The 27,024-nt window shown below is 43.3% G+C and overlaps 1 protein-coding gene across 3 annotated transcripts in view; it reads right to left on the bottom strand.

Moving 5' to 3' along the window:
- The window catches only part of SLC22A3 (solute carrier family 22 member 3), a 91,832-nt gene that overhangs the window by 3,363 nt on the left and 61,445 nt on the right, over nucleotides 1-27,024 (bottom strand). For 2 of the 3 annotated variants that reach the window (XM_024122718.3, XM_028494783.2), the window contains exons 6-10: nucleotides 12,561-12,658; nucleotides 12,227-12,441; nucleotides 6,237-6,345; nucleotides 5,390-5,502; nucleotides 1,815-1,914 (exon numbers count right to left, since the gene is read on the bottom strand). In XM_024122718.3, the coding sequence (XP_023978486.1) occupies nucleotides 1,815-1,914; nucleotides 5,390-5,502; nucleotides 6,237-6,345; nucleotides 12,227-12,441; nucleotides 12,561-12,658 (635 nt within the window). The remainder of the gene's footprint in view (nucleotides 1-1,814; nucleotides 1,915-5,389; nucleotides 5,503-6,236; nucleotides 6,346-12,226; nucleotides 12,442-12,560; nucleotides 12,659-27,024) is intronic. The other variant, XM_028494782.2, reaches the window with a different exon arrangement.

Consider the following 27,024-nt stretch of genomic DNA (forward strand, 5'->3'; position numbering starts at 1 on the left):
GTACACTGGACGAGATCAATCCCAGTACTAGCATGTAAAAGTTGTGAAGTCTTTCTGAGCATAGATTTCCCAGTATACAAAAAAGTAAGGACAAGAACTTGTATTGCACACAATCACTTTGAGTATTAAATGAAATGACATATATGAAACCATTGATCACGTATATAAGGACCTAAAAAATGTCAGTTTCTACTCTCTTCCCAGTCTGTCAAGTGAAGAATAAAACTGCCATGAGGTTACTAACATTTCAGTCTTGTCATACATACTTTCGATACACCTTTTAAAAATTCAGAGATCCATACTCTTAATTTCTAGGTCACTGTTTAGAAGAAGATTGATTTTTATTTTTAAAATTAGCTGTTAGGAACTTCTCTGGTGGCACAGTGGTTAAGAATTTGCCTGCCAATGCAGGGGACACAGGTTCGATCCCTGGTCCAGGAACTAAGGTCCCACATGCCGTGGAGCAACTAAACCTGTGCACCACAACTACTGAGCCTGCGCTCTAGAGCCCGCGAGCCACAGCTTCCGAGCCCGCGTGCCTACAGCCTGTGCTCCGCAAAAGGAGAAGCCACCACAATGAGAAGCCCACGCACCACAAGGAAGAGCAGCCCCGCTCACTAGAGCTAGAGAGAGCCCGTGCCCGGCAATGAAGACCCAATGCAACCAAAAATAGATTAAAAATAAATAAATAAAATTAGCTGTTAAATTATTATTTTTTAATTCACAAATGAGGACTTCCCTGGCAGTTCAGTGGTTAAGACTCCACGCTTCCAATGCAGGGGACACAGGTTCGATCCCTGGTCAGGGAACTAAGATCCCACATGCCATGCGGTGCAGCCAGAAAATTTAAAAAATTAAAAAGAAATAAAATTCACAAATGATACAAGACCATGAGTTGTAATTAAAAACATAAAAAAATCAAACAATTCAGAAGTCTATGGGGTATAAAAGTAATGTCCTCCCTTTCCACACGCCTCTTCCCAAACCATTTCTATCCCCAGAGGGTATATTTTATCATTTTAGATCTTTTCCTATGCATTCTCATATTCATATTCTCTCTTCCTATCTTTTTATCATGGAAGATTTAAGAGGAGATTAGAATATGTGTACTGTGGATTTTTCTTGGTATAACAAAAGCATATTTCATATTCGTATGTTGGTTGGATATTAACTTTCCCTGTACACCATTTAGACACCCTTTTCCCAAATTCAGTCTCTCTGTCACTGTCCTTCTCCTATCTTCTTTCTGTCTGTGTATCACTTGTCATTCATCTACCTATCGATCTATCATTCTTCTATCATCATCTATCATTTATTTTCCCATCTAGCTATAGCGAGGGATTACTCTTGGTTTTATTTTTTAATAAATACTATAACACATAGTTCTGTGACTTTTCACTTTGTAATCCACCTTGAAAATCTCTCCATGTCTTTCCATATAGATGTATCTCAATTAGTTTATCGATAGATTATCATTTTCACCATCGGTTGCCTATTGATGCACATTTAAATTATTTCTACTTTGTCCAAAATCATCATCAGAGTCTCTTTCCTTTAGATTCCTTCTGAGTTTTAACACCTTATTTGGAAATGTTTCCCTCTTCATAACCACATTTAAGAAATAAAACATATTCTTTTACAGATTTGCTTTACATTAACCTTTTAAATCTACTTTGAATTTTTTGCTTAAGATGTAAGATAGGGACTTAATATTACAGTTTCCCCCCTGGATATTCAATTTTCTTAGCACCGTCCTTTCCCAGTGGGTTTGAAATGCTGCTTTTAATTAGGATGTGCTGAATTTTGTACCGTACCTGCCAAGTTTTTCTACATCATCCACTGTTTCTGGCAAGGCAATGCCCTTGGTTTCAGGCAAAAGCATCACAAGAGCGCCACAGACAGATGCCAGGACACCTGTGGAACAGGAGAAAGGCATTACGGTACCGGGAATGCACAGCTGCCCCCTCGTGGCCCCCTGCTCATTCTGGAAGCCGCTGTGCTCACTAGCTGGACCCACCCTGCCCCGCGGCAGCCCTCTGGTCACCCTGCCCAGCGTTCCTCTGTCACGATTTCACGGGTTCTCAGCCTTCCTCAAACTCTAGACAGTTCCATCGCTCCCGTGCTCTTGGCATCCATCCACTCATCCACTCATTTCAGTTCACTGAGGACCTACCAAGTGCCAAACACTCCGAGAAGCCCTCACCTCCTACTTCACAGGGAAAATAGAAGCCACCAGGGAGGAGTCCCTCAGCTTCCTTCCACTGCACCCTGCCCCTCCCCTTCCTCCTTCCATCACGTGACACCCAAGACGTGTGCCCACATCTGCCCGAGAGCATCTCCTGGAGTCTCTGTGGGCTCCGCACTGTAGTGATTCATCTTCTCCCTCCAGCACCTTTAACCCATCAGTGGACGCCTTGAAACGTGTTCAGATCTCTCCTCTTTAAAGAGCCTTCTATCAACCTCACCATCCTCCCTTCTTCCGTTCTCTAGAACTGCAGTTCTTGAAACACCATCCTCTCCTATTTTCTACACATCTTCATATCCCAGCGCTGTGCTGGTAAATGTCTAACAACCAGCTCTCCAGAAGATGAAGTCCTGACGTGCAGCAGCATTTGCCTGTTTCCGTGGTGTAAATACGCCCATCGTGGACGCGAGTGATTGAAACCAGCAGTGTGTCGTCGCGCGTGAGGCTCCGGGGAGCAGCGTCTCCACCAGGGACTACAGCGGACGCGCCAGCCTCGGGGACAGATGCAGCAAAACCCAAGGAGTCAGGAACTGATGAGGCGTGCGTATTTATTACCTCTGTTTTTAATCTATTTTATATATTCCATTTTTAATGATGGATGTGTTTAAACGGGCTCAAAAATTCTTGAAAACTTGACAGTTGACCTTGGAGGGCCAGAGCCATCTCCCACCTCCGCCGGCTCTGCTCAGTGTCCCCTCTGGCCTTGCTCCGGCCAGGTCGCCAGCTGCCGCCACCACCAGGTGCGGTGGCCCTGCTTCTCGTCTCTGCTGCCTGGCCCCGTGGCAGCTCTGGCGGCTGGCGGCCTCACCCGCCGTCCCCTGGCCTCCCTGCCCCACGCGCTCCCGGTCTCCCTCCTGCTGCTTTCGCACCCCTTCTCATCCCCCGGCTGGCTCCCCTCCCTGCGCTTACGCTGGATGCTTTGTCGCTCCTCGGGGTTCCGTCCTGGGCCCCCTTCTTTCCTCTCACTCTGTCCTGTTCCCTGTAGAGGGGGTTTCGGTCACTCCCGTGGTTTCAGTGGTTATCTACATCCAGATGGCTTCCAAACCTTCGTCACAAGGCCACCGTGCTCCTGACTCAGCTCATCAAACCTACTGGCCTCTCACCATTTCCACTTGGACTTCTTAGAGGCACCTCATGCTACAAACAGCCCAAACAGAGTCCCTCCACGTCCTCCTGCAGAGGGGCCCCTCTGACATTCACTAAACTAGGGCTGGCCCCGCCACCCACGGTTCTGCCAGCCCGGAGGCCGGCTGCCCGGCTCCCTGGTCCCTCTGGTCCTTGCCCCGTCAATCACCCCCTTTTGCCAATTCAACCTCCAGTATATTTTTTGGGATCCATCCACTCCTCGACATTCTCAGCGCCATCGCCCTAGACCCAGGCCTTATGAAATCTCTTACCTGATTACACCAACGTTCTCTGAATCGTCTCACCACTAGCATTGTCCCCCTCTAACTCATTGGCATATCTGCCATCAGAGTCATGTCTCCAAAATGCAAACCTGACACTGTTGACCCCGGCTTGAAACTCTGCTCTTTGGATAAAGAGCAGACCCTCTGCACATCCGAGAAGACCGTCCGTGGTCCGGCCCCAGCTCACCTCCCCAGCTTCACCTCTCTTCAGGCCCCGACTTACACACTGCACTCTGTCCTTGAACTTCCTCTTACTCCAGGCCTTCCCACTGCCTAGAGCGCCAGCCCGAACCTCTCACCTGGATAATTCCTATTCGACCTCCACATGGCCTCTGGCTCCCTGACTCTCTGCCCCTGACTCCACGGGGCTAGTGATCCTCGCGACGGGCTCTCATGGCGCCCTTATTTATCACACTCTCTTGCGACTGGCTCTTTGGAAAGGCGGCTCCCTCCCCAGCCAGACTCTGCGAAGCAAGGGCCTGCCCCGCGGCACCAGCGCCCAGCTCCGCCAGCCGGGCTCGCAGACAAGCCCCGACCTTGACGGACTGGGCTGTCAGGCGGCTCTGTCCTGGTTGCACAGTGGCCTCTCTTTGCTTTTTTTTCATGCCGGCCCAGAATCAATGCTGAGCTTCTTTATCAGATCCCATGAAATAGTTTGAAATGATCTTTTATGGAATCACTGGTGTCAGTGATTAGAAGCCGACTTTATGGTCCCTAGCACAGCTGAAGGACTCCTGCATTCCTCCGGATGTACGCCCTCACGGACGCAGTGTTTTCATTGGAGCTTAAATTGCTGAGCGATGGGTGAAAAACCTTCTCTACCGGGAGTAAGGAAGTGGAGGTGGAGGAAAGATAGATGAGCAAGGGGCCAGCTGGCATCCTCTCTTGCTGAGGAGGGTATGAGATCTGGGCAGAAAGGTTGGAACAGCACTGGAGATGCACTGGCCTGAATTACCCTAAGGGCCCTCCCTATGCTATGGTTCTATCCCTTCATGAGTTTCATGAAGATTGAAGGTAGGAAGGAGGGTATGAACTTGAGGGGCAGCAAGGAGGTTATGGTACGTGTATGCAAGGGCTTCTGTGTCCTCTGATCTTTTGGCATGGCGTGCTTAGCATCAAAGCACATGCAGATACAATATTGAGAGACGTGGAGCATTTAACAATACAATTTGTTTTTAGGCTTGTTTTTAAACATACAGAAGGTCCTATTATTTGGTCCTATTTGGAAAAATATTGGTTATGTTCCACAATATTATAAAAAAGTTTCGGGGCTTCCCTGGTGGCGCAGCGGTTGAGAGTCCGCCTGCCGATGCAGGGGACGCGGGTTCGTGCCCCGGTCCGGGAGGATCCCACGTGCCGCGGAGCGGCTGGGCCCGTGGGCCGTGGCCGCTGAACCTGCGCGTCCGGAGCCTGTGCTCCGCAACGGGAGAGGCCGCAGCGGTGAGAGGCCCGCGTACCGCAAAAAAAAAAAAAAAAGTTTCATAATATTTGATTTTAACTCAGAACCTCAGCAAAGAAAGCTAAACTGAACACTTTTTTATAGCAACCCTTAATGTGAAGTAAATTTAAATGGTTTAGGGTCCACATTTCATTGGGGTTCCTCAAAATGGAAACAGCTGTTAGAAGAAGAGCAAGTGGTTATAATTGATATCAAGCCTGATGATCAGTTCAGGTTCTATTAACGTGAAAATGTGGATGAGAGAATTTAAGAATAGGATATAAAGTGAGAACTTACCAAAGATGATAAGAGGTAGTTCTAGCCAAATGGCCGCTAAGCGGAAGAGCAGAAACGGGGCTATGATCCCCCCAAAATCACATAAACCTGAACAGAGTGAAACTCCGAAGTTCCTGCAGAACAAAAAGTAGTTAAATAAATTCAAGATACGTAACATTTTCGGACATCTAAGTAATAGAGAAATTGTAACCATATTCCCCACTTCTCTAGTTTTTCACTTTGAAAATTTCTACTCTCTCATACCCTAAGCGAATCATTTCCAACCTGCACCAGTTCACATCTGGGTAAAAGCTGAGTCACGGCGAGGCTAGTTGGGGGCGGGGGCGGGGGCGGGTCTACAGTATTGGTGGAAATCAATCTTCCATCAGCGGCTCACCACCCAGCCTGCTCTGTGGCACTTACGGGTCTCCCTGGCACCCCAGATTGGCAGTAAGGTGGGCTCGGGAATATTCCCCCAAGAAAGGAGGGCAATTTGCACTAGCTATGCCCATTGTTTCATTTTGTCCTTCAATAATCGGCTGTGGAGTGTGGTCAGAACAGAGGCTGCAGCCTTTACACAGAGCGCTGCTGATGAAGGAAGACGTGACCCGTGACGCAAGCACGCTACCCAGATGTTCTGATTTCTAGTCTAGTGCCGTTCCACAAACCCCCAACTGTGTAGGAAGATATTGATGATGATAATGCAAAAAGCAGCTACAACTCAAAACTTAACTTTTCCACTGGCTGAATCCAGCCCAGGCTAATATGTCGCCAGGCTAAGAAAACTATTTCATCGTTTTTAAGTCAACTTCAAACATGCGGCTGCAGAATTACTTAGGAGAAACCATGATGCGGATGTTGGAATTACCGTAATGTTGTCGGGTACAATTCTGAATTTACCAAATAAACAATTTCAAAGGCCATGGTTATGCCTAATCTTCCCAGGGTAGCAACAGTGGTCCTCAACCAGGGTATTCCTGCAAAGACAGAAAATTTGGAAGGGTCTGCTTTCAATACAATTTTACAAAACAACAAAGGGCATCTGCTTAGTGGTCTCCCAGCCGTAAATCTGCTAATTTTAAGTGCAAATGATAGATGCCTTCTCATATTGTAGCCAAAACTCAACAACAACAGCAACCAGGAGGACAGCTAGTATTTAGTGCACTAGCTGCCTTCCTGAGCAGGGCCGGATTACAGACATGCAAGTCAAGGCATTTGTTGAGAAGCCACTACCTTGAAAACAATGTTCCAAGCAGTGCCTTCCTAGAGGGCCTGAGCACACTGGCCTTCTGTCTGGAAGGTAGTCTTTGCCTGTGTCCTCGAAAGCCATCACAGCAGTCTGACGGCCATTTGTCCTCTTTCCGCTCATACCCCTTCCGTGATGACACACAGAATCACTGTTCCCAACAGACCAGGAAAAATCTGGACCTGAAACTGACTTTGGTTTCTAAAGAGCAGCAAGGCTCCGAGGACCGGGATCTCCGGGAGGGGACATCTCTGCCGTGCGTCGTCACCAGGGCGTATGTCTTTCCTTATTTCCCTCATCCCAAGTCTTTCGACTTTGCCTAAGAAATCATCCAGAAGGAGCCAGATTCTTTAATGCTGGTTTGTTCATTCATTTAAAAATGAACTGTTTTAGGGCTGCTTTGCTTATATGAGGAAGCACTCCTTTCCTCCATAGTAAGCAGTGGGAAATGCCAAATGTTCTCTACTAAATATTTTCTTGCTTTTGTGCTTTAAGGGAAGAAGGCATAAACCATTTTTGCTCTAAAAAGTCAGTGCTCTAAATTTCTTAAAAGGTGTGCCGTTGACGCCATCCTTTTTTTTTTTTTAAATTGAAGTATAGCTGGTTTACAGTGTTGTGTTAGTTTCTTCAGTTATACATATATATATACATTCTTTTTCATATTCTTTTCCATTACGGTTTATCACAGGATGTTGAATGTAGTTCCCTGTGCTCTACAGCAGGACCTTTTTGCTGTTGATCCATCCTGTATATAACAGTGTGCATCTGCTGACCCCCAAACCCCACTCCATCCCTCCCCCTCCAACACAAGTCTGTTCTCTAGGTCTGTGAGTCTGTTTCTGTCCCGTAGATAAGTTTGTTTGTGTTGTATTTTAGATTATACATATAAGTGATATCATGTGGCATTTGTCTCTCTCTTTCTGTCTTTCTCACGACAACAGCAGAGCCGTGCTGAGGCACTGGGCTGTCATCTGCTCTGGCCCAGTTGTAAACAAGTGTTTTATTTAGCCTTTACTCTTTCATTAAGGCCAGGGAGGGGGACTAGGAAATGCATTCCACCCCTTCCTGCAGTGAGCAGGTGGTGCAGTGCCAGAAGCTGGGGAACGGAAAGTGGCAGCTGGTTCTCAGATTCCCTGGGTCCTGGCCTGACCAGGCAACCTCTCGCTGCTCTCAGGCCGCTGAGAAGAACGCTGTTGGCTCCCGTGGAAATGACTTGATTACCCAGGTTAGGTTCTTAAGCTATAGTTTTTTCTACTGAATCACGACAGCTCTACAAGTGAGTCCCACCGACAACTTCAGTGACAATTGAAGTTTATAACTGACTGCGGAAACACAAACAAAAACCAAGAAACCAAATTAAAACACACACACACACCCCCTCCCCGCCTCCATGAGAAATGTACGTGGTTAGCTTGATGAATACAGATAAATAACTAGTCAATTCAGTAAAACGTTAAGAAAATGCTGTCAAGTTTTCTCAAGACTCTCAACTCTTTCTAAGAAGTAAAGGCCAGTATCTAACTGCACTGGGACAGAGATTTTGTTGAAATGTGTAACAAAAGAGAAGTCCCAAAGGCACTGCACTGCTCCTTTTAACTAAAGGGCAAAATGAAAACAATTTATAGGAGGTGTAAGTTATGTGTGACTATTACGTATGCACATAAAAACTTCTGATTATCCCTGTAATATGCTAAGTTCACCCTGGAGCGGCAATAGGCATCTTTCAGTAGCAATGGCAAAAAACAACAAGACAAGTTAAGGATGAGGACTGAAGCTGAAACTACCTCCCATGAATTCCCGAGAACACGGAGAAAGAAAGTCCCTCTGATGGGGATTTGGTCAAGCTGGTAGAGATTACTGAGAATAATACCTCAGTTTTTGAAGAAAGGATGCAGGATTTTAAACAAACACAATTTTACATCTCCTCTGAATTCACCATCTGCTCTGAGCTCTGAAATAACATGTAGTGAAAATTCCTAGTAAGTAAGATAAACAGACTTACTTTTTACTTAAAAGAGAAAGTCCAAGACAACTTTTTCATTTCAAAAAGACTTACCCAAACTGTCGAGTTTGTAGCCATCTTGAATAAAGTCAACTTAAAGATGGCAGGTGAGTATGGATTTAGAAAGCTCTTTATTTTTCAGGCTTTAATTAGAGTTGAAAAATTGGGGTCAGAAACAGTGAGTCTTAGATGAGGATACAGCCTGAAAGACTTTCTTTTCCAGAATTTCATTCTTCAGACCATGAAAAGTCATGCTTAGTGGACGGCAAGTTGGTTAAACTGTTTTCTCCGAGATAATTTTAGAGCTGATTCCCCTAAAAGGCTACTCGGTATTCTCTTCAGGGGCAGTCATCCCGGTGGTGATGTCACGAAAGGCTGAGAGGAAAAGTCTTTCTAATGTTAATTCGACAGCCCAAGTAACCAAGTCTGAAGGTCCCTTAAGCGGAAGTAAGGATGTCAACTCAAGCAAGGAACCTCTGCTAATACTTGGTATTCACACACAGCATTAGGGATTTGAACTTATTCTTAGCAGTCAATTCGGACCAGCGTGTGACTATAAAAGCAGCCGAATCTGCAGAATATACAACTAAAAATGCATCCAGAATAAGAGCAGTTCATTTTCAATGTTGCTAAGAACAATGCTAAGGCTTAAATTGGGAAATTCCGTCTACAAAATAAAACTGATCGGACCAAACAGAAAAGTCTATTCTTTGCCTTATATTTTCTAATATATGAGAGCGCTCTCTATAAAACAGCTTGATTCTCACCCACTTAGTTACGTCACTATTGGCTTGGACATACGATCTTCAATGATTTCTGGGATCACGCTGAATGCAACACACATTAAAGTCACCCAGTCAGTCTAGGGCCAGAGAAAATCTTCTGGGGAAAGTTACATGATGGAAAGATGGGCCACACTTAAGTCATTAATCTTTCTCTCCACTTTCCTAACTTCATATGCAATGAATACGTAATTAATATTTGATTCCTGTTCCATATGCAATGAGAAGAGATGACGTTGTCTTAGGGAACTACATTTAAAAATTAAACCTAAAACTAAAAAGTGCCAAAGTAAAACAGAAAGAACAGTGAAGTCTCCAATGTTCCTGATCTGTCGCCTTCTACTAAATTGTGCATAATTCCCGAGGACAGAAATTATGTCTGTCTCGTTCACTGCACTATCTCTATTCCTAGTTTACTGGCAGAAATTAATAGACGCGAAATAGATGTGCATTGGCCAGTATCTTCTCCAGCTCTTATAACGTGTTAACTCAATGTGGTAGGCTGAATAGTGTTCCCCGAAGTTCACGTCTACCCAGAACCTCAGAATGTGACCTTATTTCAAAATAGGGTCTTTGCAGTTATAATGGTTAAGTTAAGGCACAGAGATGCAGAGAAGGTCATGTGAAGATGGAGGCGGAGACTGGAAGGATGTCAAGGAATGCCAAGGATGGCTGGCAACCACCAGAAGCTAGGAAGAGGCAGGGAAGGAGCCTCACCTAGAGCCTTCAGAGAGAGCACGGCCCGGCCCACACCTGGATTTCAGACTCCCAGGCTCCAGGTGTGTGAGCGAATACATTTCTGTGTTGCAAGCCACCCAGTTTGTGGTACTTTGTTACAGCGGCACCAGGAAACTAACACGCTCAAGAAAAATGAGATAAATGTAAACAGTCAGTTCTGTTTATCATCAACCATTCCAGTATGACAGGACTTCACATCTTTTTTGCACCCTTCTGTTCTGAAGATGGGCACTTCTGTAATTTTATTAAACAGGGTCTATCTGATGTTTTGGGATTTCATAAACCCTTATGTAATTAATAAACTCATCTGTAAATGGTCTGTTTCGACTTCCACAATATTATCAGTTCTTCCCTGATCCGCAGAGGATTCGCAAAAGCAAAGGCAGCTTCTCTTGTGCTGACACAAAGAACTAATAGAGACTCCAGCTCTGCCAGCCACCTCCCACCCCACGCCTCCTGAAAGGCTGAAATAATAAATCTGCTCTAAAACACACGTTCCCTGGGAGTTTGAAAGGCTTCCTCTGTCCAGTGCCCGCTGTGTTCTGAGGCAGAGATAACTGGCTTTCCATTAACAGTGCATTTGGAGTCACTGACAACCTCTGTACCATACACCGGTCATCAAGCCCCCCCCCCCCCCCCCCCCAATTTAACTCTGAAACATCTCTGAAATCACCATCTCCCATTCAGGTGAACCCTCAGCCTCCTTGCCAGGATATTCCTGTGATAACAAAGAACGTTTGGTTCCCGAACCATCAAAGGTGGTGCGTACTTCTGAGAAACATGCTTTCCTTTGTAAAACCACTCCTAGCCTTCCCTTCTGTGGGCACATTTCTTTTCCTTCTTCATACATGCCTAGTTCTCACCTCTGGGAAACTTCTCCTGACTATCCCCATGGATTAATCACTTCTTGCACCTTTTTTTTTCCTATTTCTAAATCTTGTAAACCATTCTATTAGTTCATTTATCACAGTTTGTTGTGAGAGCATTAAAGTGTCTATATTCCTCACTAGATTGTCAACTTTTTGAAGTCAAGACGTGTTTTCCTTCCCTTTGCAACCTCAGTGTTTCGCATGGGATTGGCCATGTGGAAGAAACGTGAAACAGAGTCAATGATATCACAAAATTAAGTTGGATAAAGGTGATCAAAAATAAACTACATTAATTCCACTCCTGGGTCTATATCCAAGAAAAAACCAAAAACACTAATTTGAAAGGATACATGTACCCCTATGTTCACAGCAGTGTTTTTACAATAGCCAAGAAGCAACCTAAGTGTCCATCAACAGATAAATGGATAAAGATGTGATATATATATATACACACACACACACACACACACACACACACACACACACACACACACACAATGGAATAGTACTCAGCCATAAAAAAGAATGAAATTTTGCCATTTGCAGCAACATGCATGGACTTGGAGGGCATTATACTAAGTGAAATAAGTCAGACAGAGAAAGACAAATACTGTATGGTACCACTTATCTGAGGAATCTAAAAAATACAAAAAACTAGTGAACGTAACCAAAAAGAGGCAGACTCACAGATATAGAGAACAAACTAGTGGGTTACCACTAGGGAGAGGAAGCGGGGAGGGGCAACATAGGGGTAGGGGATTAAGAGGTACAAACTATTAGGTATAAAATAATCTACAAGGATATATTGTACAACATGGGGAATACGGCCAGTATTTTATAATAACTATAAATGGAGTATAATCTTTAAAAATTATGAATCACTATATTGTACACCTGAAACTTATAGGATTGTACATCAACTATACTTCAATTAAAAATTTTTAAAAAGTAAACTACATCCCTCCAAGCTAGATTTCACACATCTATTTCATCCATAAATGAACTGAGAAATGGAGAAAACAGAAAAATCTATAGAACCAATCTTTTATACTCAAAGTAGTTTGGCTGGTTAGGCAGAAAATAGAGTGACATCACTAAAGCATGACTGGCACATCGATTTTGATGCTATGGTCCATGTTCTAAAGATAAGTTCTCCATTCTTGATTATTTTAAGGTTGTTTTCAAGTTCTTGGCTGCCAAGCAGACTCAGGGGACAATTACCTTCTGGTAGGAATGCAGTGACAAGACACGCTACTCCTGCCACGATGTTGCTTGCCGCAAAGGGGAGGCGCCGACCGAAACGCTCAATGGTTAGTAAGATCAAGAGGGCTCCTGGCAGTTCCACAACTCCCGAGATAAAAAAGTCGATATAGAGGTTGCCTCCTGTAATTCCCAGGCGCATGACCAGTCCTTGATAAACCACAGCACTTGTGAACCTGGAGCAACATTGAAAGACAAGGGAGAACAAGTAAGAGATAACTTCAACCTGATCTGAAGAACGGGATGCATTGTAAATTTGACACAAGCTTTTGAATCCATCACAAGTCAAACTTACCAAGCAAACATAAGTATAAGTGTGCACTTCCTCATTTGGGGAGTTCTCACCAGATCTAAAAAGGATGGATTACTAACTTCCTCATCTGTAACAGTGATCTATATAAGAGAAGCAGATTTCAGTAGCAATATACAGCAAGAAACATCTGCATAGTGTAGATTTGTCATTGACCGGATTCAAAGCTACCGGATGATCTTACTGAACAGACCAGGGTCTTTCATTATTACATCTTAAAACCTGAGAATAAGAAGTTTGATTCTCTAGCCTTTGTAATAGGTCAAATTCACAAAGATGTGCTTTCCGCATTGAGAATCTGTTCTTACGGTAATACCAGCAGTACTATATGCTCTGAGTAAACAGGGATAAAAGGTGTGTTCTAAAGTAAAATACATTTGTGCATTTATGAAATTGGAGAAAATAAGCATAAAACTGGTGAAAGCAGTTCCAAACAAGTTCCTTTATCCATTAAATCCTCAAACCTTAAGCTGCCAAAGAAGCTAGAATAATGGTAAGTTCCCGAACAAGCATGGCACCAAAGGTATCTTTTTGCTTCTGTCCGTTTACTGGAATCCAGCATCTTTTTGATCCAGGAAAATTCAGCTCGTCTCTATTTGGCCATCCAAAACGTTGGCCTTCTCTTTAACTCGATTAAACCAATATTGCTGTTTGCCTCCTATGTATAAGGCACTGTAAGGGAGACAAAGCTGGACATACCCACTGCTTCTAGTCCTGTTGTGTCAAAGGGATCATAACTCAGTCCCCTTGAAGGGACCACTGTTTCACGTTTCCATGCGCTTGCATATTCTGTCACTTCTGCTTGAAGAGTCCTTACACCTCCCCAGTCCTGATTTCCCTGCCACTGGGAGGTCTTGGGAACTGACGACCCCCAGTCTGTGCCTGTACTTACCAGACTTCTATCATAGCCCACACGCAACTGCATGCCTTGATGGGTCTACTTATTTTTCTCCCTGCATGAGCTCTGGAGTTCTTGGAGGGCAGGGACTGCACTGTGGCACCCGGCAAAGTGCTTGGTGTTTAGCCAGTGTTTGGGTGATGACTGAATGTTGAGACAGGAAGTCAAGTGCCTTGGCCATGTCTGTTCCCTCAGAGTATAGCCCTCGGTCCTTGTCCTTCTGTTAAGTGAGAACCCTGGCAAGCAAAAACAGGACCCTCACCGTCTGTTTACTCAACACCAGATCTGGTCCAGAATGAAATCTAGGCAAATTTTCCCCAAGACATTGAGTCAGAAGTCCCTCTACCAGCAGTCACAGGAATCTGACTTAAATTCACGCTGATAGTACAATACCTTGTCAATCACCTGTTCTAAACATTACGCTCAACAGGTCAACCAAAGCTGCATATCTGCTGCCTATGCTTGCCCCAAGGAAAGGCACACACACAGAAGAAGACTGCAAGATGGATGTCTTTAGATCACTTTCTTTTCCTAAGTCTTTCCAGTACTGTATTTCTTCTATACCAAGACACACATTCTTCACAGTTGAAAAATCTCGAAATTAGGACGTATCCTACAACTCGGCTGATAAGAAAGCAATGTGCCCAGTTTCAATAGCATGGCTTTTCTTCCTGAGTGGTGCATAAAATGATGATGTGTCTCAAAATTAACAGTATCTAGGGGTCAATGAAGCAATATTAGTAGTTACCATAGCAACGCCCGTGGAAAACTGCTAATTGACTCCACCATCCATGCTTTTCATCTCCCTTTTGATAACAGAACCCATGGAATTTTAGCTGGGGGCATGGCAGCCTAGCTGAAGTCATATTTTCTAGCCTCTCTTTCAACCACGGGTGGCCCAGTGACTAAGATCTCAGCAGTGAGGTGGGAGCAGAAACCATGTGCACAAGCTCTGTGTCCCATCCTTTAAAAAGGAAATGGCTTGCTCTTCATTCACTGTCTTCCCTTCCTGAAGGACGGAAGAAGACAGTGCTGGTGAAATGGCTTTGATTATACAACCTATTGCAGGCGATGATAGAGAAACAAGATAAATGGAACCTGGGTCCTAGAGGCCCTCATGGAACAGAGCTGCCTTAAGCGCTGGGCTACTCAACTCTGGGTGGGCATGTTAAAGAAAAAGAAACTTTTCTCTTTTTTGTCACTGTATTTTTGTGGTGTTTCAGCAGCAAGTCGACCTGTACTGTAACTAATACAATCTTTATTAAAATGTTCCCTGAGCTAAGACCCCTACCTTCACCTTTGCCGCTCCAAAAATAAAGCAGAAATACCGTAAGTGAAAGAACTTAGTATATCACGACAATAAAGTTGGCTCTTCACATCCACAGGTTTTGCATCTGTGGATTCAACCAACTGTGGGACGTGGGACTGGTTGAATCTGTGGATGCAGAACCTGTGGATACAGAGCATCAACTGAGACCCATTCTATATAAGGGTCTTGAGCATCTGAGGATTTTGGTATCTGCAGAGGGTTGTGGAACCAGTATTCCGCAGATACCAAGGCATGACTGTATATTATTACATGGTTGGTTATCAAAATGTTTTTCACAATTAGTTTCTATATATTGCCCACATTAAAATGGCTAACTTCTATGGAGTGTGCAATATTTGTTAGATTCTGGGCTAAGTACTTTATATGAATTATTTCATTTAATTCTCATCAAGACTCTCTAAAGTTAGTACTTTTATTGATCCTATTTTATAGATAAGAAAGACAAGGCTTAAGACACTAAGGATTCCATAGAAGGAAGGTGGCTAAGCTAGGATTTGAAATCCAGGCAGTTGATGGAGAGCCTCTGTTCTTAATCCTCTCACTGCATTGCTGACTGTATAAAAAGCTTCTTATTCTAGAAAACTTCTTTGTAGTTGACGGTGACTTCTGTATAATTTTAAAGAAGGACATTATGCATCTGACCAAGTATTTAATCTTTAGTTAAAACACTGTTTTATGGAAAAGTTGGCCTTGAGTAAAATAATTTAGATTTTGAGGACCTTTAAATTCAAGATTAAAACCACTCATCATATGAGAGCCATTTTCCTCCCTGAATGTATCACTTATTCCAGTGATTCTTATCTTTTCACTTAGGGTTTTTCCACAACTTAGACCTGGGTCATGTTCATCTCAAGACTGTTCTCTTCTCTCCAGGGAGAGCTGACAGCTCTGCTCATGTACACAAGTACATCACTGTTCACTCAGCACACAGATAGGGACAATCCTTTCTTTTCAAAAGCAATATTCAAAACAATTTATTATGGACTCTCTTTTACTTCCTCTTCAATCTTCTTATTTTCTGCCTATAGCCATGACTTATATCTCTTAGATAAGACTGAACAAATTACTTTCATTCTGGTCCATCCAATGTTAACATCCCAGAGCTTAAGGGAAATCATACTTCACATATTTCAAGATCTCTAGTCAATTCAGATGGATAATTTGACGCTTAAACACCTTGGTAGATTTTTCAGCTATTCATGGTTCTTAACTCTTTCTAACTCATAAAATAAATATCTCTTGTTCTGCAGATGTCACTTTTTCCTGATCAGGTCTCCAGGCTAGTTAAGTTTCTACATGACCACAGAATTATGACATGTTAAATTTTGACAAGACAATAGAGATCTGATGGTCTAACCCAGCAAACTTTTTCTGCAAAGGGCCAGATAGTAAGTACTTTTGGTTGTGTGAGCTATCAGGTCTCTGCTGGAACTACTTAACTGTGCCACTGCTCTGTGAAAGCAGCCATAAGTGGATATATAAATGGATGGCTGTGGCTGGATTCCAATAAAATTTTATTTACAAAACAGGCAGCAAGCCAGGTCTGGCCTGAAGGCGGTAGACTGCCAAGCTCTGAACTAGAGGGTTAGTGCTGGACGAACTTATACAGGTACTGTTATTTCCATTACAGGCAGGAAGAAGTTTAGGCACAGGAAAGCTAAGTAGTTAACCCAACAAAGACAGACAAGGAGTAGTTGAACCAGGAAGTTGCTACCTGAGTCTGTTTTGCTCACCATTACGCTGTACTGTGTCTGCAGAGTGCAGAGTATAATATTTATTTTATTGTTTAAAAATATGCCTGTATCATATCATTAATGGTTCTCAGAGGTAGTGGGATTAAGGTGGCTTTTACTTTCTTCTTTTTGGCTATAAATAGTCTCTTAAAATTTAAACCTACATTACTTTTGTAGCAAGAAAAGATAACTCACTTTTAAAGCGATGGATTTAAATTAGACATTATGCACCTTTTTTTGTCGTTGACTCAGTATCATTCTCCCTTTCTTTTTCTTCGTAGAACCCCCCCACTGCACCATCCCCCCTCCCCCCCATACACACATACTTCGTCAATTTGTGTTGTCAGGGAAGCTGACTGTTTCCACTTGTAGGCGGATGTCTGATCATCTAAGGGTAATTCTATCCTTTACGTCAGTGACTGGGCACATGACCCATTCTGAACCAATGAGGGAGAGACATGTGATCGAATCTGAACCAACGAGAAAAAGGGCTTCTGGGAAAGTCCTTCATTGCCTTTAAGTCAGAGGCATCCGAGGAATCTTCTCTCTCTCCCCTCAGGGAATTAATGAGGAAAGGGTGGGCTCAAATAGATCTTAGCAGCCATCCTACCCCCAGGAGAGAAGCCGAGTGGAGGGTGGAGAAGGGGAGGAAACCATGGCTCAGTGTGGAGACCCGGGTCTAGACAACCCTGGATGCTGTTCTATCTCTAGAATCCCAGATCCAGGAGCCTGGAACTGCGCTTACAGTCTAAGCCCATTTAGGTTGGTTTTCTGTTACTTGAATTATCTGGAGAATTCAGTCCAGAACAATGCTTTTGCATAATAACTGAATACTTTAGGCAAAATAATTTTGCATTAAAGAATGAAAATAATTGTTTCACTACTCAGATTTACTCCATAAAAATATTTAGTATTAGTCTTAATTTCAAACTTTTAACATTTACTAGAATCAAGCCATCACATGATCTCTGCTTTTCCTAAGCACAAGTTTAATGCCTAGTATATATCCTACACCAACAGAATATGAAGTGCTGATAGCAACTGAAGGTAATCAAGACCATAAAACCAATTTTCCCCATTCAGTAAATGAAAGGATTAATAGTGCTTCCAAGCAAGTAAGTATTTTGCCAGTTTAAGAACAAATCCAGCTGGTCTTTGATTTACTAACACGATCTCTACAGTGACGCAGATATTCTGAAAGATGACCCACTTTCTGGGTGTCCAAAGACCTTGAGAGATTAAAAGCCGTATCTTGGATGGAATTCATCCAGGAAAGTCTTGGCAACTCATGTGTAGTAACTGTTGCAGCTCTTATTCTTTTACAACAACTTCTAGCTCTATATTTTTAAATTAAATCATGCTTATTTTCTACTGCCAAAGCGTTACCAGATTTTGCATAGTCTGAGTCAGATACAAAAGAATAGAAATGCTATGTCAGGTTATTATAGATAGATAGATAGATAGATAGATTTTAAAATTTGCTCTATTGAAATAGAATTTATGTCCAGTAGAATTCAGCAATTTTAAGCTACATTTCAATGCATTTTGACAAATGTGTAGAGTCATATAACCACCGCTGCCATCATGATGTGGAATATCTCCATCGCCCCCAAAAGTTTCCTCCTGTCTCTCTGCAGTCAATTCCCTGCCCCCAGCTTTGGCCCCTGGCAAACCCTCAACTCTGTTTTGTCATTACAGTTTGCCTTTCTAGAATTTCATAGAAATGGAACCATACAGAATGTTATCTTTCGTATCTAGCTTGGCATTGTATTTTGTCATACATTTATCCATCTAAGTGGTGTCTGCCTGCTTTCATTAGGAGCAAAGGAAGATGGGAAATGCTCCTGGCAACATCTGTCTGTTTGGAGTCTTGTTACCTAGTAATGACACTCGTTGAAAAAGGGGTTGCTCACAGGTAAACTGTACACGCTGGTGTCCTGACACTCATTTACTGAGCTAATGGCGATTTGCTCAATTTGGCTCTTAAGTGTCTTTTAATTCTGCCAAGACTTTTGTTTTACGTCAACAATGATGTTAAAAGCATACTTTAGTCATCTTTTTTTGATTAATCCAGCTCTATTTACAATTCTTTCTTGGTGCCTTTCTGAAACACTTCTTGAAGTTGACATTTTAATTTAAATTGCCAAGGAAGAGAAAGACATTGTAAATAACAATCTGTTATAAATATGGTGTTCAGAGCTCTCCTGGCATGGGATTGGTTTCTGGTCAAGAAACAAACTTCTTGTTACCCAAGGGGAAAGGCAGGGAGGGATAAATTAGGAGATTGGGACTAACATATATACACTACTATGTATAAAATAGATAACCAACAAGGACCTACTGTATAGCACAGGGAACTATACTCAGTATTTTGTAATAACTTATAAGAGCAAAGAATCTGAAAAAAATAGGTACGTGTGTGTAAAACTGAATCACTTTGCTGTACACCTGAAACTAACATGACATTGTACAACAACTATACTTCAATACAAAATAAATTTTTTTAAAAAGAGAGAGACAACCAGCCAGGGTCAGGCTAGAGATGCTGTATTTTAGTCGGAACATCTTCTTACCAACGCATTATTTAAACTCTCATCAGTAGCACACGAATAGCACATACACCTCACCTCAACTTACATAGCAGAGGAAGAAAGATTTCCACAATCCTCCGTAACAGCAAACTGCCTATCAACGCCACCAACGGGAAACCGTCACAACCCCAAACTCTCATCCTCCAATGAACTTTTGTTCAAAACGACCCTCCCCAATTTCTTCCCAGAACCTTATAAAAGCTAACGTTCCCTTTGTCTCCTCAGACGGGGCTATGGACTGCCATAGTTTGCGTGTCCCAAATTGTAATTCCTCTGCTATTCCCGAATAAACTCATTTTTGCTAAATAACAATTACTGTGAATTTTGTTTAAGGTCTGCAATACACATGCCTGGCGCACAGTGAGTGCTCAAAAATGGAGGCGGTTGACATTAATATTATTTTTACAACATCTCAGAGATATTTTACTTCCAGACAGTAATTCACTCGGCACTTTCAAAGATCTTTTCAGTTAATAAACTGTACCTTACACTACAATGCACTAGGTGGGGAGATGCTTTTCCAGGTAGTCCTACATGAAACCCCTTGTAAAGACAACTGTCATTGTGCCTTTGTTAAAAAAAAGGAATGCATTTCTTTTTTATTAGATTTTCTTAAGTTTACCAGGTATATTTAATGTTCACCTGGCACTGTTGATCTACCAGGCCTTAGGCAGGGTAATTTTTCCCAAATGTGAACACAAGTAAATGACACTTGGAGAGCCTCGCTGCTCAGTGTGGTCCATGAGTCCACAGTGTGGTCACCAGGGAGCTTGTTAAAGATGCCCTACCTCGGATCAGAATCTGCATTTTAACTACCTCCCTGGAGACTCGTGTGAGAAGCCCAGATGGTCCACGACGTCCTGCCTCACCTGCTGACTCCTAGTAGTTATTCTTCTTGGCCAAGACGGAACATGAGTCCCCGGGGTTTAGGTGGAAGAACCCAGCTGATCAGCAGGGTCTGGTGCCGGCAGGGGGCGGGAACAGCGTCAGGCGGCTGCATTTCCAGCCTTGCAGTTTCACCTGCTTGATCTCAGTGGGTGGATTTTTCAACAGTTGTCATATTTCACAAGGAAAGGTGAAGCCACTGATGAGAAGGGGAATTCATCTCTTCTTGAATCTAACACTGACTTAGTAAGTGTCACAAATTCCTAACATGCTCTGTTCTCTAGAACCTTTTACTCTCTAAGAAGTCTGTGTGAACAAAATATTACATGAGGATTCGGGGTTCACTGATTTGGAGGACCAGGAGTCACGCTCAAAGTTCAACGACCTATATAGGTCATTTCTAGAAGCATCAGGAGCTGGAGAGCTTGGGTGAGGCCAGGGGGCAGTGCACGGTGACCGCTGTGGTACACCAATCCCCCCCGCCGCCACTGCCTCACGGACACCCCCATCAGTCAGATGAGGGCCAGAACCAGAAGGTCCAGGAGTAAATGTTTAACATCATAGAACACTGGCCGGCTTCTGGGTGGCAATAATGCTGCCTGGCATCCATAAAAGAGAATTTGCGAAATTACCCACAGTGGTTTGAAAAATTTTAAAAACCTCATTATACTTTAAAACAAGAGTAGATAAAATATTTACCATACAGAGTTCATATGGTAAAGCAATGCTCATAATCAAAATGATCATCAGTATTTGACGCTTATTAAAATAGTTAAAATCAAATTCCAGACACTTAGACCAGCACAGTCCAATAAAAATATAGGGTCACCTACATCAGTTTAAATTTTCTAGTAGCAACATTAAAAAGGTAAAAAGAAATAGGCAAAATTAATTTTAAGACTATGTTGCATTTGATCCGATCTAGCCCCAGTACAATCATTTCAACAGGTAACCAACGTGAAATTACTGATGAGATAGTTGATGTGTTTACATCACACTAAATCTTTGAAATCCACTGTGCAGCTCTCACATCACATCTCCTTGTAGACCAGCCACATTTCAGGGCTCCACTGCCACATATGGCTGGTGGTCCCTGTACTGGACCTCAGGCTCAGCCAGCTCTTTTGTGAGGATGCTCTGTAGAGGTGATACTTATTCCGAGAGATTGCGTCTGGCTCGAGAGGGAGTCCCCCTCCCATCCCACGACTGGGCTCGCTCCCTGGAACAGCAAAAGGGCATCTTTCTAGAGTTCCCCAGGGATCCAAAGTGCAGCCTTAATATCAGCAACGGTTGATGGCTTGCAGCTGTGGGTCACATGGTGGAACACTTCTCCATTTCTTAAAAACAAATCTGCGAGGATTTGGGGGAGGAGAGGTGTTAAAGTACATGACAGAGAGAGGGAAAAACAGATGGCGTTCTCAGTTCTAAAACTCTAATCCTAAAGACTCAGAAGTTGGCAGGGGTCGGACACCAAAATTTCATGTGAGTGGATGGGATTAAACGTGTCATTGAACTCCCCAATGGCAGCAATAAATGTCGCTGATTGCTGCTGAAACAGAAAAGTTCTAAATATCAAATGATAAAGAATGTCCAGAAAAAATAATCAAGGGGATATGATGTACAGTCTGATGACTATAGTTAATTATACCGTACTGCATATTTGAAAGTTGCTACATGACCAAATCTTCAAAGTTCTTGTCACAAGAAAAAAATTTATTAAGCACGTGTGGTGATGGACGTTAAACTAGACTTACTGTGGCGATCACTTTGCAATACACCAAACACCAAATCATTATGTTGTACACCTATATCTACTATTATGTCATTTTATCTCAATAAAAAACTCCAAGAATTATAAATTTAAAAAAAGAATGTCCAGTGTCTTAAACCATAGGAACATGTCTAGATACACACATTTTTAGCTCTAAATAGGCAAATTGAGTATCTGTAAGTAACTAGTTAGACAAGGATTTTTCTAGAGAGGAGAAAGCTAGTGTGAAATAAAACAAATCATCTGCTGTGTCACAAATAAAAGCCAAACCACATCTCCACCCATACGCATTCTTATCATCATTTCTTTTCAGTCTCCTGAATGCTTCAGCGACTATTTTAATAAGAACACAGATAATAATAGACTATAAATTCATACGATGGCCTTTCTCCTCACTAGCTGGGGGATATTTTCCACTAGGCTCTGTTAGCTCTTGCACACGCCCAGCTCTAGCTTTTCCAGGGCTTCGGGTGTTTGCAGGATTCCAGCCAAAGTGCAACTTCGCCCAGTAGGATTCCTGGCAGGTGTCTTTCTGCCTGGGCCTGGAGCATAAGGCACTACCACCCTGTCTCTGGGTTGCCAGCCCTTTCCATACAGGTCAACGACAGCCAGGGCGACACCAGCTCCATCGCACAAGCGTCCCCAGCCATATGGTGATAGGGCGAGTCCAGGATGGTACTCTCAGAGCGCCCTCGGGTTGGGTCAGCTGCCTCCTGTATTCCTGCGGGTCTTCTTCCCCGGGACTGGCTCCCTCTCCTGTTTTCCTTCGTCCAGCTCTTACCAGCCTCTCAGCAAGCCGGCAGTGGTCCTGGTGTCCTCTCTGGTGTGCCCCATCAGCTAGGTTCACAGGCACCTTTTCAGGGTGTTTTCTCTAAATCCCTGTGCTGAGCTGGCCCTGCCTGCTGGCTGTGACTGAGGAGAGGCCTGGCTGCCCTTCCTTGTCCTCTATTTGACATGTGCTCCGAGAGTTTTGGTGCCTTGGGTACCATCTTCTTTCTGCTCTCACAATGCCCCAAAGTTGTGGTTTCTCTAAGAAATGGGTCGTCATAGTTCCTATTTTTCAGTAAGAACTTTTGAAATTGTGTTTACAATTTGACCAAATTATTTTTTTTAACCAGTTGTGAAGGCGAAAGCTACTCTGTAGTAATCATTTGCATTCAAAAGCATGTATCTTCCTAAGTCAGTGTTTCTCAAACCGAATTCTGTTTTCTTAATTTTTTTTTCCTTTTAAAAGAGATCTGTGGTGGTACTCATCTCACGAGCGCTGTTTGCCAAAAATGTTTTAGTTTCCTCTCCTCCCTCCCCAGCCCACCACAGGGACATGATAGGATTGCAGTGCTTGGTCCTGCGTAATTGAGTGGGGCCCCCTCCCCAGATCTGCCAAGGAGTTGTGAGCATTTAATTGCTGAAGCAGGACCCTCTAGAACTCCCCCTTTTCTGCGATGGTCCAGGCAGTGGCTGCTGGGACAGCCTGGATTAAAGAGTGAGGACCCTGTGACAAGGAGAGGAGCCCCCAGCGAATCCACGTGGCACAGACAGGAGTTAATCTTTTGTGGTTTTTATTTATTTAAAAAATTTTATTTACTTATTTATTTTTTTGGCTGCGTTGGGGCTTCGTTGCTACCCCGGCTTTCTCTAGTTGCGGCCAGCGGGGGGCTACTCTTCGTTGCGGTGCGCGAGCTTCTCATCGTGGTGGCTTCTCTTGTTGCAGGGCACAGGCTCTAGGCACGTGGGCTTTAGTAGCTGTGGCACGTGGGCTCAGTAGTCCTGGCTCATGGGCTCTGGAGTGCAGGCTCAGTAGTTGTGGTGTCCGGGGTTAGTTGCACCGTGGCATGTGGGATCTTCCCGGACCAGGGCTTGAACCTGTGTCCCCTGCATTGGCAGGCGGATTCTTAACCACTGCGCCGCCAGGGAAGTCCCTCTTTTGTGGTTTTAATCTACAGAGATTTGGGGAGTGTTTGTTACACGCACCCCTGGCTTATCCTGAATGATAAAGAGTCCATAGATTTCTCACGTTTACAAAAAAGCCCTCTGGTCTATACCCTCTTCTTCATAGGAATTTATTATGCTAAGTATTAAATTTCTATTTTGAAGTAATTAAACTAAGACTTCAACTTAAATTGGGGAAAATTGCAATTTTCATGAAATTTTGTTTGCTTCTTATAAATAATAAGTCCTTTTGAAAAAATCCACCTTTAAAACTCCTAAAAAGAGATGAGGATTATTTCTACTGCTTTTTCAATCGACAGGCACTAATTAGTTTATCACTGAAATAAATCATACAACTGTAACACAGAAACAGAGGGAACCTGGGTAGACCTGCCATCCCATTGAGAGCTTGTGAGTAAGAGCTTACGCCACTGCCCAGGAAATGGAACAATAAACAAGTCCCATTTGAGCCCCCAAGTACACCTACTGCAGGTGTCGGTGGGTATGAAAATCATGATCTCGTTCTACACTGCTGAAGTATGTTCATACGCTGTCACCTCCTTTTGAGATGTATGGGGAGCAGGCATCATTCTCCCAGAGACAATCCTCATTTTTTACAGGAATACTTGAGTATCTTGGGGGGACATTCATATCCCTTCTGCTTTTGCATGACTGATGTTCCGGCTTTGAAGAGTACTTCTCCTTCATTTCAGCGATGGGCAGTTAGATAGCGAAGTCCAGAACCAGAAAGTGTGTTTCAGAGGATAAGTATTGATATTTGGGCATTTGCTAACAAACGTGTATTCACCTTTTAAGGCCAAGAGCGTGAACATGATTGTCTGCTGGTTGTATACGAATCTGAGGTCTAAGTGATCTGGTTCATTACCTGGTTCATGTATCTCCAGCCACATGGAGCTTCACAGGTGTGGGACATTCATTGATAACACTGGCGAGGCGCCTGCATCTTAGCCCCGATCTGAAGCCCAGGAGCACATATATAAGTTACGAGTTATTGGGTTCCTTAAAAATAGTAGACAGGTTTTAGGCTGTAAACTAATTTAGACTCAGAAATGGGAACTTAATAAATGATGCATCTGCTTACTAGCTGGTGCTCAGAAAACCAGCTCAGTACTGAGACCAATAAAGGCGGATCCCTGCTTCACAGTGGCATTGAGAGAGGAGGGAACACAGATTCAGGCCTGAATGTGACGGAGCCATAAGCTAACAGCAGAATGTCTGTGGCCTTTGGGTACAGAAGAAGATTTCTTAAACAAAACCCAGAAAACAATCAATAGGTGAAAACATACTGATCTGACCGTATCAAATCAATTAAGGATTGAAGAATTTTTGGTCAATGAAACAAAAAATAGGCAAAGTTGAGGGAAACATACTTGCAATGTCTAAAACCAACCACAGGGTAAAATTTAGAATATAAAAGGCAATCCTATAAACTGAAGGGGACAAATCCAATCCAATAAGTCCAACAAATCCAGAAAATTCCATACACGTGGGCAAGGATAAGGCAATCCACAGAGGAGAAACACAGATAGCGAAGCAATACGCACGAAGATGTGCGGTAACCAGAGACGTGCAACCGAAAACACTCGGGAGGCTGTGGCCAAAATTAGAAAATTGCAAAGTACCAAATGTGTACATGGGCAAACAGGACATTCAATGGGTGCACACAGAAGGCAACCGGGCATTATTTAGGGCACTAAACTTGCATGCATCCCAGGACCCGGTCGTTCCACTTCTAGGCATCATACTCCAAGGGAAACCTCTCAAACGTCCAAAGGGTACATGTATGAGAAAAGGGAACCCTCCTACACTGTTGGTGGGAATGTAAGTTTGTGCAGCCACTATGGAGAACAGTGTGGAGGTTCCTCAAAAAGTAAAAATAGAGTTGCCATAAGATCCAGCAATCCCACTCCTGGGTATATATTCAGAGAAAACTCTAATTCAAAAAGATACATGTACCCCAATGTTCACAACAGCACTATTTACAATAGCCAAGACATGGAAGCAACCTAAATGTCCATCGACAGATGAATGGATAAAGAAGATGTGGTATATATATGCAACGGAATACTACTCAGCCGTAAAAAAAAAAAAGAATGAAATAACGCCATTTGCAGCAACATGGATGGACCTAGAGATGATCATACTAAGTGAAGTAAGTCAGACAGAGAAAGACAAATACCATATGCTATCATTGTATGTGGAATCTAAAATATGACACAAATAAACTTATCTATGAAACAGAAACAGACTCACAGACATAGAGAACAGAACTGTGGTTGCCAAGGGGCAGGGGTTAGGGGGATGCGTTAGGAGTTTGGAACTAGCAGATGCAAACTATTATATAGAGGATGGATAAACAAAGAGGACATGTGCAGAAACATTTATCAGGATGATTGGAGGCAGCGCAGGTTTGGAGGATGGAGATGTGAAATACAGCAGAAGGTACTGACGGAAACCACGCAGCACTCACGTGTGGGCAACACAGGGAGACCTTTAAAACACTGCTCCATGAAAAAGTAAGAAATGAAACAAGACCTAAAGCAGCATAATGCCATCTATGTCACCTAAACCCACACATACCACAAGCTCTGGTTTATAAGGACACAGCAATATCAAAGGGCATAAGTCAAGCACATTCAGTTGGGGACCCGTTGAGGGCAGAGTGCGGAGAGTGGAGAAGGGAGAATCAAATCAAACAAACAAGAGAGGGGCCTGCACAGCCCAGCGATGGCTGTACCGCGTGCAGAGAGACAGGCTTAACTCCACTCTGCGCTCAAAGAGAAACGACAGTCACCCAAACCACCTCCTACCGAGCTACTTAGAGGTCATCTTGGAACTTCCTCTGCTTTCAGTGCTTCCAGACTTGCCAACTACTCAAATTTTGCCTTACTTCTGCACCTCAGAAAGCCCTTAGTTTCATGTTTATTTACATGCACTGGGGAAAGCTGAGAAATTCTCCAAAGAAAGTCAAGTACAGCTGAACAGCTAAAAAAGCAGTTGACACACACCTCAATAAATATTGTAGTCCTTGGTGAGCTCTAGAATTTGCAAGCTTCTCCCTTCTCTATTTCTTGATCTGCAAAATATTTTTATGCATACAGTTACTTATTGTTCATTGGCATGTACTTTATTGTTCAGGCAGAACCAGCTTTAGAGAGGGGTGAGAGGCTTTTAAGTACAAGCCACGAGGGGGTGGTACACACCATCCCTGGAATTCTGACTCTGGAGGTTTTTTTTTTTGTTTTTTTTTTTTGCGGTACGCGGGCCTCTCACCGTCGCGGCCTCTCCCGT

This window comes from Physeter macrocephalus, chromosome 10, assembly GCF_002837175.3.
Source record: "Physeter macrocephalus isolate SW-GA chromosome 10, ASM283717v5, whole genome shotgun sequence".
NCBI classification, from domain to species: Eukaryota; Metazoa; Chordata; class Mammalia; order Artiodactyla; family Physeteridae; genus Physeter; species Physeter macrocephalus.